The sequence below is a fragment of the Staurois parvus genome, unplaced genomic scaffold (genome assembly GCF_062004578.1).
Source record: "Staurois parvus isolate SC_StPar_1 unplaced genomic scaffold, SC_StPar_1.0 ptg000081l, whole genome shotgun sequence".
Taxonomy (NCBI): domain Eukaryota; kingdom Metazoa; phylum Chordata; class Amphibia; order Anura; family Ranidae; genus Staurois; species Staurois parvus.
This window is the reverse complement of record NW_028317877.1, coordinates 13026246-13038162: the sequence shown is the minus strand read 5'-3', so window position 1 is coordinate 13038162 and position 11917 is coordinate 13026246. Positions and strand designations below refer to the sequence as shown.

Here is an 11917-nt window from a genome sequence, read left to right as displayed (position 1 = left end):
TGGTTAAACAACCCGCTTGTCCTTGTGCCCCCCCTTCCCCTTAAATATTTTGTTTTATCTTTTATACTAACCTTTTCCAAAGTCTTCAGGCCAGAAATGTAATACTACACGGTCCTTTACATCTTTACCTCTTCTCTGGACTGAGCGGTCCTTACTGTTGAAGAGAGCTGTGCTGACATGATGACGTCAGTGCCACTCTCTATATCAGTACACTGTGAATGAAAGACGCCATGGTGAAGCTACATCAGGGGGCAGAGCCTTGACATCCTACATCATGGGTGTCAACCTGGCAGCCCTCCAGCTTTTGCCAAACTACAAGTCCCATGAGGCATTGCAAGACTGACAGTTACAAGCATGACTTCCAAAAGCAGAGGCATGATGGGACATGTAGTTTTGCAACAGCTGGAGGGCCTCCAGTTTGACACCTCTGCTCTCGAGGCAATATATTCTACAGTTTTTATGTTATTCCTGTTTTTGTACAATTCCCTTAAAGGAAAAATTCACCTTTAAAAAAGAAAAATAAATGGACATCTTTTTGCAGGCAAAAATGTGCATTTATTTGTTTTATTAGGAGCCTGTAAAACATTGCACCCACGATCAGCAGCTCCACAATCCATGGCTCCTGCAGGCTGTCAGTGTGGTGTTAAACTGGTGGACCTCCAGCTGTTGCGAAACTACAAGTCCCATCATGCCTCTGCCTTTGGAAGTCATGCTGGTAACTGTCAGTCTTGCAATGCCTCATGGGACTTGTAGTTTGGCAACAGCTGGAGTGCCGCCAGTTTGACACCCGTGGTGTAAGCTGTCTGCTCCAGGGGCGAACTGACCATTTGAGCACTCGGGCACTGCCCGAGGGCCCGGGGTCAGTAGGGGGCCCCATGAGATGCCCCTGGTACCTTTTTCATAGGCTTTTTTGAGTTTGGGCAAGAACACAGGGGCCACATGATCCGAGGGCCCCATGAGTTGTCAGTCCACCCCTGGTCCCTCCTTGGCCTGCTTGGCAGGGTATTGCCCTGGCAGCACACTTTTGCTTGTGCAGAAAATATTCTTGTACTTACAGAAACTTTTCTCCTCATATACAAGACTCCTAGGTCCAGAAGAGACCTCCCAAGCTCTGAGATCCCAGTGTAAATATCCTGCGCTGTGCGAAAAGCATTCTGCACCGCTGGTAGCTCCAACATGGTTCATATAAATCATATTATCAATGTTTTATTTACTTTAATGTTTCAAAAGGGTATGATTGTAAGTGAAAAAATATTTTTTTTACTGGGGTAATATTTTTTTCAATGGGGCAAAACACAAAGAATGAAAATCAGTTCATATTTGCTTGATTTTATTTTGCTTACAACATTTCATAATTTTGTCAGTTTTCAGTCATTTAAAATAATTTCATTGAATTTAGCAGGTTGCATCACCATTCCCTACATTTCATACTTTAGAAATATGGATTGTACAATTCCTCAAACCACATAGTATTACTATCACAGCGGGTGGACATCCTGGAAAGGCGAACATATCAAAGCCAACCTTAAAATGTGCCAATCAAAAACAGGAGGTACTACTACAAAGGAACACATTAGGATGTTTGGTTAGTTGATCTCTATGTGAATCATTTGTTACTGGTAATCCCAGAGAATCGTCAGCTTGTATCGTGTATCTGGTGCAAGGAAAGTGCTGAAAAATGTACAACATACATTATATATTCCTGGCAGGAAGCTCATATATCTATCTATAGAGATGGGCAGTATTCAGAATAGCAATGGGATATTAGCAATGCTTTATCTACTCAAACATTCCTTAACTAATAGGAATTAAAGATTAGACCTCTAAAAACACATAAGCAAGAAATATACCGTATTTGTTGCTCCATAAGGCACACCTGACCATAAGACACACCTAGATTTTAGAGGAGGAAAACAAGAAAAAAAACATTCTGTACCAATGGACTGCAGACATAGTACAAGAGATGACCAGAGACTGCGAACATAGTACAGGAGATGACCAGAGATTGCAGACATAGTACAGGAGATGACCAGAGACTGCGAACACAGTACAGGAGATGACAGAGACTGCGGACATACTACAGGAGATGACCAGAGACTGCGGACAGTACAGGGGATGACCAGAGACTGCGGACATAGTACAGGAGATGACCAGAGACTGTGGACACAGTACAGGACATGACCAGATACTGCCGACACAGTACAGGAGATGACCAGAGACTGTCTACATAGTACAGGAGATGAGTACAGGAGATGACCAGAGACTGCGGACACAGTACAGGACATGACCAGAGACTGCGGACACAGTACAGGAGATGACCAGAGACTGCGAACACAGTACAGGACATGACCAGAGACTGCGGACACAGTACAGGAGATGACCAGAGACTGCGGACACAGTACAGGAGATGACCAGAGACTGTGGACACAGTACAGGAGATGACCAGAGACTGCAGACACAGTACAGGAGATGACCAGAGACTGTGGACACAGTACGGGAGATGACCAGAGACTGCGGACACAGTACGGGAGATGACCAGAGACTGCGAACACAGTACGGGACATGACCAGAGACTGCGGGCATACTACAGGAGATGACCAGAGACTGCGAACACAGTGCAGGAGATGACCAGAGACTGTGGACACAGTACAGAAGATGACCAGAGACTGCAGACATAGTACAGGAGATGACCAGAGACTGCGGACATAGTACAGGAGATGACCAGAGACTGCGGACACAGTACAGGAAAAGACCAGAGACTGCGTACATAGTACAGGAGATGACCAGAGACTGCGGACCTTTGGGGGGGGGGGGGTGGTACCCAAATTTAACAGGTACCCGCTCCCACTTCTGCGGAGTTGTCCTCCCCCTCTCCCCCTCATAGTCTTGAGGGGCACGTGGCAGGTCCCACAAGACTACAGGGCCATTGACAAAGGGCAGCGCTTCTCGCACATCCACAGAGGGCACCTGGCTGTGAAGCCACAAGCTGTCATAGCCGGGTGCCCACACTGAAGATGCCGACGCAAGGGGAAGAAGACAGCTGATGGAAGCGGGACACTGCTGGACCGAGGAACAAGTAGGACAGAGGAGCGGGTTCTTCTTCACAGTCGAGCAGCCGGCCAGCTATTCTAACATGGCCATATTTGCTCCATAAGGCGCACAGACCTTTCCCCCCCATTTTTTTGGGGGGAAAAAGTGCGTCTTATGGAGCGAAAAATACGGTATATTATTTCTAAAACTGATGATTCTATTGAGGTTTTTAACCGTTTAAAAACTGTCAAGTGGGTTAAATTATTAATAGTTTTGATGTTCTACAGTGATCAAATTGCATATAGACAACGGATGTCTAAATATGACATTTACTGTCCTAAACTAGACAACCACATTGAAGCTAGGAAGGCATATATTGATTTTGATTCTTGCCAGCAGGTTATTTCTCATATAAGGTAACATTTGAAATATACTTTCAGATATTGACATTACAAAGAGCTTTACATTTGAAAAGCTTGCCTAGTACATATGACTGAGTTTTGTAAAATATAAAAAAAAAACTGTACTGTAGTAAAATATTTAAACCAAGCTACTATAAATATTGCCCTAAGTGGAACTTAACCCCAAAAATAAACTTGTTGCAAATATCAGTCAAAAAAATGCATATGAAAATCATAAGAATTTCAACGTGAGAGGTAATCCTCTTAGAGAGTAGTAGTAGTCACTACAAAAGTGTCCCTTGGAAGATTTCCCCTCTCCTCCTGTTCAGGTCACAGCTGAAAAAATGTTGGTTTCCTCCTTCTTTGTGTTTTGGTGACAATAATGTAAAATCAAAACGTTTTCAAGTTTTAGATAGATTGGTGAGGGGTTGGAACCTGTCTTAACCACCTTAACCGCTTGCCAACCGTGCTATAGCTGAAAGACGGCTACAGTGCGGCTGTCCAGTTCTGGGAGGGCGCCCATGGACGTCCTCCCAGAACACACCCCCTGTGCTCCCCCGGCACTGTTGGTGATCGCTGTGTCCTACGAACACAGCTGATCATGGATGAGGTAAAAGGCCAGTGACAGCGGCCTTTAACCACATGATCAGCTGTGTCCAGTCCAGTGAATGTAAATACAGTCACAGAGTGAGGAAAGTAGTGCCGATAACCGGCAAATGTGACAGGGGAGATCAATGCCCTGATTATTAGTGCCACCCAGCAGTGTCACTCATCAGTATTCCCAGCAGTGTCACTCATCAGTATTACCCAGCAGTGTCAACCATCAGTGCTGCCCAGCAGTGCCTATCAGTTCCACCCATCAGTGCTGTCTGTCAGTGCCTCCAGTCGGTGTTATCAGCCAGTGCCTCCTATCAGTGCCCATCATTGCTGCATATCAGTGCATCATCAGTGTCTCCTCATCAATGCCCACCAGTGCTGCCTCATTAGTGCTACCTATCAGTACCGCCTCATCAGTGCCCATCAGTGCCCATCAGTGCAGCCTCATCAATGCACATCAGTAAAAAAAAAAAAATACCTGTTTGCAAAATTTTATAATAGAAAGAAAGAGACCCTTTTTTTCTTCAAATTTTTTTTATTACTATCAAAAGAAAGCTCTATTTGTGTGAAAAAATGATAAAATTTCATATGGGTACAATGCTGCATGACCGCGCAATTGTCATTCAAAGTGCGACAGCACTGAAAGCTTAAAATTGGCCTGGGCAGGAAGGAGGTAAAAGTGCCCAGTAGGCAAGTGGTTAATACTGCCGTACATATATACATCCTCGTATTGAGGTGGTTATACCAGGATCATGGTTGCACCTACAGACATGATGGTTGTACCATTCCTTTCAGCGGGCGATTCCCCATCTAGAAAATGTGATTAAAGTGGCTGTACAGCTGCTTGATCATTTTTACAGACCCTGGAGGGGGGAACCTCTCCTCCCACCACCGCCTTTACTGGGCTCTCCCATCCCACTGCAAAGAATGAGAGGAAGTTCCATTGTTCCTCCCCCTCTGTAATATCAGAAACTGGAGGCAAGGATTTAGTCACTTCCGGTTTTGATTTGTTAAAATTTATTTTTCCCTGAAAATTTGTGTTTGATAAACTGCTGTGCAAACATCATGTGATGTAAACACTTGAAACACCCAGTATATTATTTTCCAGGGACTTTGCTTTCAGGCAATATATAGTGTTTGGGGGTTCTACGTATTTTTCTAGCAAAACAATGCCGATTGTTACATGCATGTGAGAAATGTCATAAATGCCCAGTTTTGAAGTTGTTCATACTATTTTTGTTTTAATTTTCACCAGGAGAGAAAACGAGAGATAAACAAACATTTTGCATTGTCCTTAGAACAAGAATAGAGGAGAATTCGTTTTTTAGCAGAGACACTTGCTCAAATAATTAAAAAGGGATTCCTTTACTTTGAAGAGATTCCTCTCACTTCCTGCCCTGTGTACTGTATAAGGCAGAACGTGAAGAGAAATTTCCCCTCTGAGACACACTTGACAATATAACCTGACATGGGTTGCAACCATTCCCAAACTATCTAAAATGAAAAAAAGTGTTTGGTATATCTTATTCTGTCCTAATAGAAGCACATTGCTGTCATGTTGTAGTGTTTCTGGATATGTACTTTTATTCCATTTAATATTTACATTTTTGGGGTTCAGCTCCACCAGAAATAGTGTTGCTACATTTGCAAACTGTCTATGTTACTGGCACTGAATGGCTGTCTACAATTGATGACCTTCCAAGGATTTCATTTTGCAACTTGTAAGTTTTTGTGCCAGCTGATCGACTGTAAGGTCATCTTGGCTGTGAAGCTCCCACTGTTTGTTCACTCCTAAACACAGAGAAAAAATGTTGTTACCAATGTAAGATCATACTTCCATAGTCATTTAACAACATGAGATCATATGATTAGTTTATATGATAGAAAATAACTCTATTTCCTTCGTGTTAGAGTGTGGTACTTATCAGTTTACCCATCATCGTTCTTTTATCTTTCTCTTATTCAATTAGTGACAAGTCTTAATCACTTCTCCCAGGAACGGATTTGTTTAAAACAAGGTAAATTAATAGAACATATTGCCCTGTGAGAGGTATTTTTTTTGTTATTGACTCTTATTTTAATTTCTCTATGTTAGTATATTACTATTGCTTAAACAGCGTATGTGAATTGCTAGTCAAAGATTAGAGGCGTCCCACACACAGGATGGGCCCCACTTACTGGAATGTCCCTTTGTATGTCTTAACAATAGTCTCATTATATTTGAGAAGACTTGGCTTTGGGTACATTACTTTTTTCTAATTGGTTAGCTTTGTGATCTGCTGATTGGTCAATTTATGCGTATTGTCATTGGACAATTTGCATCAAATTCTTATTGGTTAATGTCCATCTAATGCTGTGCTAAAAAATAGCAGCATCATTACAGGTTAACCTTTGTGAATGACACAAGCAAGTAGAGGGGGCAGTGATACAACACCGGTACTGATCTGTTTGGTAACCTTGCTGATTTTGGTGATAGCTGAAAATACACCAGGAATTGTGCTGTCCAAGGAAGAGAAAGGGGAGGCATTTTAGCAAGTCTGTAGAAAAAAGATGTTACCTAATTGCACTGAAAAAGGACTATGTAGGACCCTAAAGGTATGAAAAGGATTTTGTCAGAAGTTATGATTTAGGTATATTGTGCATGGTAGTGGAGAAAACTAGACAGTTTGAAAACCCCCATTAGTTATACAACTTTTTGAGTCCATTTAGGACAAAAAACCTAGTGCAAGCTTAGGCTTCTCTCTTCAGGTTCTATGAAGTCACGTGTTGTGATGTACCACATATTGTAGGCCGATGACGTCCAGCCGCACTACTGGAAGTTTGCAAGTCGCCATCTTATGAGTTACCCAAGAACGCCGGACTTGGAAAGTGAATACAGGCTGTTAAACTGCAGTGTCCCAGTTGGGCATTTTTTATCTGAGTGCAACTTATTTTTAATAAATGTTGGTGGATGCAAGAGATACACTATGATGTGCATTTTTCTGAATTTTTGGAGGATATGCTCTATAAAGAATAGGAAGATCAATCTGGATTAGAGTGTGACGGAGACTGGATAGAAAGAGAAAAACATACCTACCTGGGTTATAAGGGAAAAGCGCTATTTGACCTAAATACATATAGGTCAAATACAGGAGGTGAGAATATATATGTGTGTTGGTGGGGAAGGCATTTTCAACACGGCAGGAGGTTGCACGAATGAGAATATATTGACATTTTAAACAGAGGACTTTTGCACAATTCATAAGGATTTGAACAGTCATGTGGGAGTTAAATATTGCAAAACTATTATATTGTATTTGTGATATTTGCACATTGGTTGTTACATGCACTTTATAAGGAGGATTTACACATATGTTATGCACTATATAAGTTTTTAACCCTGTCCATAGCACATGAGTCTTGCACAGCACTGTTTGTTAAAGTTTATCTACATGTTTCCTTTTAGCTCCCCGATTAGTATTTCATATTTCAGAGGTGAGCCATCAAAGTTAGAAAGAAACTAAGAACTTGAGTTGTCCATAGCAAACAGAATTCTTAAAGGGTGAAGTCCTTACTTTGCTCCTCTATTTTGTTTATGTTGGTTTTTTGGATTAGACCCTATGAAGGATTTCAACCAACATTACCATAGTTGAGAACAATGTGAAGAATGCCTATATATAAAAAAAAAAAAATAAAAAGAGTAAGGCTTGTTCAACTTATCGGCTTTTCCTTGTTTAAGAAATTACTTCCAGCAACAATGTTCGCAAGGAAGGAATGGAATGAGTTTTTTTTCAATCTATTTATTAAATTTGGTCAGCTTTACATTCTACCTTTATTTTTTTGTTAGGCGACATCTCCCTTTACTTCCTGTTATTTCTGCCTCCCATCACCTGGACAGAAAGTGATGGAAAATTTCCCTCATGGAGGCAGTGACAGCATTAAAAGCCTGACAAAGGCTCTAATCTTTCTTCACTACACTAGAAAATGTGCTTTTATTACACTGTGGTGTTGATTTAGTAAAGGCAAATACACTCTGCAAGGGAATTTTCCCCAGAGCTTAGTGAATGTGGTAAAGCTTCACTTGGCAAAGAATACTCAATCATATGCAATAAACATGTAAAAAAAAAACAGCATTTTTGCTTGCACATGATTGGATAATGGAAGTCAGCAGAGTTTTACCTCATTCACTAAGCTCTGTGGAAAATTTTCTTGCAAGGTGCAAATGAACTTGCAAAGTAAACAGTCTATATGCTTTTAATAAATCAACTTCTCTGTGTCACCTTCAGAGGTGGGGGGGATTCCCCTCAATTCTTGTTCTGACACCAGTCACATAGACCAGTGGTTCTCAAACTGCGGCTCTTCACTTGTCTTTATCTGGCCCTTGGGGCACTATTCCTCCCACTGATACGAAACACTATTCTTCCAACTGACATCAACAATGGGGCACCATTTCTTCAACTGATGCCAACAATGGGGCACCATTTCTTCAACTGATGCCAACAATGGGGCACCATTTCTTCAACTGATGCCAACAATGGGGCACCATTTCTCCAACTGGTGACAACAATTGGGCACCATTTCTCCAACTGACACCAACAATAGGGTACTATTCCTCACAATGATACCATGTGGTGCCTATGTGGTGATGTTTACTGATGCCAGGAAAATTTCCACTCCTACTGGCCACAGTCTGGCCCTCTTAAAGTCTGAATAAACTGGCCCTGTGTTTAGAAAGTTTGGAGACCCCTGACATAGACAGAATGTTTGGAGACTGACCCTAATTTCCTGTTCTGTCAAACACAAGTCAAATAAACAAGAAGTGGGTAGAATCTCATTTACTGCCTGTTCTGCCAAGATGAGGAGATCAATAAAACAATGACAAAGAGTGAGAAAGGTTTAGAACCTATCAAAAAATGTTTTATTTAGAGTTGGGCATTATGAATAATTATGTTATCTAATGTAATCTGATTCCCCTTGTACCTGAGAATGCTTGTTTTAAGTAGGGTTTTGAGCTTGCAAATAATAGCTTTTCCTTAATAGGTGCATCTTCTGGAGCCCTGTAGATAAATAAAGTATATTAATAAAAAATAATCACCCAAAACTAAAATGTCAGAAAATCAAATAATTGGTGAAAAGCAATGTTCAAACAATATGTCATGTGGCATCATAACTCTTGCTTTCTCCATGCAGAGCAAAACCTTTTCTTCCGTAACACACCGCTACACGTTTTTTTACTCTTCCCCACAATATCCAAAACTGGAAAGAAAAGAAAAATGCCTGGCGTTTGGATCTCAGTACACTGTCTGTATAAGCACACAGCATCTCAGACCTGGGGTTACCATGCAGTGTAGTTTAGTGTAGTGCAGTGAAAATGTTTCAATACAAATCTAAACATGCCAAACTGCTACGTATATTGAATTTACATTTTACGACTTTAAGAATCATAAATAAGGTTCGGATCACCCAAGTGACCAATGTTCTGGTGCCCATAACTGCCTGTATAGCATAGTGTCACAAATTCACCGACAAGTAATACAAGGACTGCTCTGCCCTCTGTTGCTGGATGTGTTATCTGAAATTGTTGTAGTGTCCACCGGTAATGCCTTGCCTTTTTTTCTCTTATTTTCAAATTTTATAAATAGGTTTTGAGACTTCCACACATACTGTACAAATGAAATAATATAAATGATTTATGGACATCAATACGTACATGATATCTGTCATTAAAATAGCAACATCTAGTGAAAATAAAAGTTTATTTTTATTATATCCTATGTTCTGTGTTCCCGCACCATGAAATATTTATATGATTGAGCCTGCTTGGCTTCAGTAAAGGTAAACTGCCCTCACATGAGAAAATGTTTACGTCCTCACACAATAAGAATATTCGTAGAGGCTCTATAGACTTTTCAAGGTCATGGTAATGTCTGGGTTGGTAGGCTGGAGCACACCATTCCCCACTTTTTTACATGTAATTGTACTTGCCTATACCCAAAAGGAAATCTTTTCAAGTCCCTAAAACTCACTATGCATGATAATATCTGACTGTACAATAGTTGTATCAACTGCTTCACATGCGACAAATCTATATAATATTTATATCCAATCAGGCAGACCCTTACACTACATAATTGTTGTTAGTTCTAAAGGCGACCATACAATCAGATTGTAACAAGTGTGATGATGTGAGGCAAATGGCTCTAGGGTCACCAGGAGGGGAGCTGGTGCAGTACTGCAATGTCTGGATGAAAAACTGAACCCCTACTAGCCCATAGGCTATGGTGGCTCTGTGCATCTTAATGTTTAATATTCACTGTTGGCTAGTCTTTAATCTTTTCATGTCAGAATACAACTGTCAACAGAGCATGACATTTCATCTACTGTACATTGGTCTTCCACTGCATCATCTCATCCAATAGAGCAGTAGAGGTATAACTTGTAGACTACTAATCCAATGGTTTTATTTAGGCTTTCTTCCTATGGGAGAAGGGAAGCACAAATGTGAAAATAAGAGTGTACTGTGTTGCCAGAGTGGAGCGAGCCTTATTGATTGGTTTGTGGGTGGAATCCGGGGTGTATTTACCACAAGGCAAACAAGGCATCTGCCTAGGGTGGCATTTTTCAGGGAGGGGGGCAGCACTGCCCCTTGGAAGAAGGGATGGAAGAGGGGACACATGTGGTATGGGGACCTAGTGGGTTCTGAGAGAGGCTGCGGGTTTCATGACGGTGTATGCACAGCCCGACTCTCGTTCCTGAGGATGTCCGGAGCTGTGAAGGTGAGTGCCTTTCTCTATCTCGCCATGGGGGATGGTGGCTTGTGTATGGGGGGCAGTGGTAGTGGAAGGCTCGGGTGGAGGGCAGGGGTGTTCATGGTCAATACTTCAAAGTGAAAAAAACAAGAAGCGCACCAACCTTGCGCATTACCTCAGTAACCAAAATTTATTAGTAAAGGGCTCTGAGGAAGAAGGTACGACCTTTGAAACGCGTCAGTGGACTGAGTGTCTACCCCCATGATGGGATTCGTGCTGGCCTCTTGTCTCTGAAGTCCCTTGGAGGACTTACATGCCTGTTTTTATTCGCTGTTTGTGAGTACCATTCCTTTACTAATAAATTTTGGTTACTGAGGTAATGCGCAAGGTTGGTTTTTTCACTTTGCAGTATTGTTTGGGCTTCCCCAGCCTTGTTTTGGAGCTGCACGACCTTTCATGCTCTGGTGGTCATTTCGTTTGGGTTTGATTTCACCTACTCGCCACCGGCCTGGGTCCTGGAGCGCAGGAGGAATTGTAATGTGTTCATGGTCAATGTCAGACTCTTTCTGCGGGGGGGGCACCAATTTTTGTGTTGCCTAGGGCAGCACAAAAACCTAAATACACCACTTGGTGGAATGGGACTGTTGGGTAGGAAGGAGGGATTCTATAATTTGGAGAATGGTGTGAAGAATACCAGGGGTTGTGTCCATACTGTTTGTGAATTCTTCCTTATCATGCTACAGAAGTGAAGTAACAATAGGGTGCACAGGGTGAGATCAAAAGGCACTCTATCTTGACAGCTGAGGCAGATACTCTTGCTGAAATTACTTAGAGGGCACTGAAGAGGCATCTGTGCAGGCTTGGCTTTGTAATAACTATTCTGACACTTCTGCCAAGCCAACTTAAAGTGGCAGTAAACTCTTTTTGTATACTTTTACCTACATGTAGACTTATAATAAAGCCTACCTGTAGGTAAAATGAATATCTCCTAAAAATGCACCGTTTAGGAGATATTCACTCTTAAGAGCCAGCGCATGCGCTCTGAAGGAATGGCATATCCGTGCTGTTTCTTCAGAGCACTGTGCCCTGGCCCGGGACTCCTGCGTGCATGCACAGGAGTGGTGTCATTGCGGCTCGGCCAGTCAGACGGCCAGAGACCGT

General features: G+C 41.9%; 1 protein-coding gene across 1 annotated transcript in view; it reads right to left on the bottom strand.

The window, feature by feature from the left end:
• Positions 1 to 1313: 1313 nt before the first annotated feature.
• LOC149468694 (cofilin-2-like) overlaps positions 1314 to 11917 on the bottom strand; it is a 36677-nt gene continuing 26073 nt past the window's right edge. Inside the window, exons 3-4 of the mRNA XM_089669792.1 lie at positions 8988 to 9064; positions 1314 to 5819 (exon numbers count right to left, since the gene is read on the bottom strand). Of these exons, the coding sequence (XP_089525918.1) occupies positions 5710 to 5819; positions 8988 to 9064 (187 nt within the window). The 3' untranslated portion in view covers positions 1314 to 5709. The remainder of the gene's footprint in view (positions 5820 to 8987; positions 9065 to 11917) is intronic.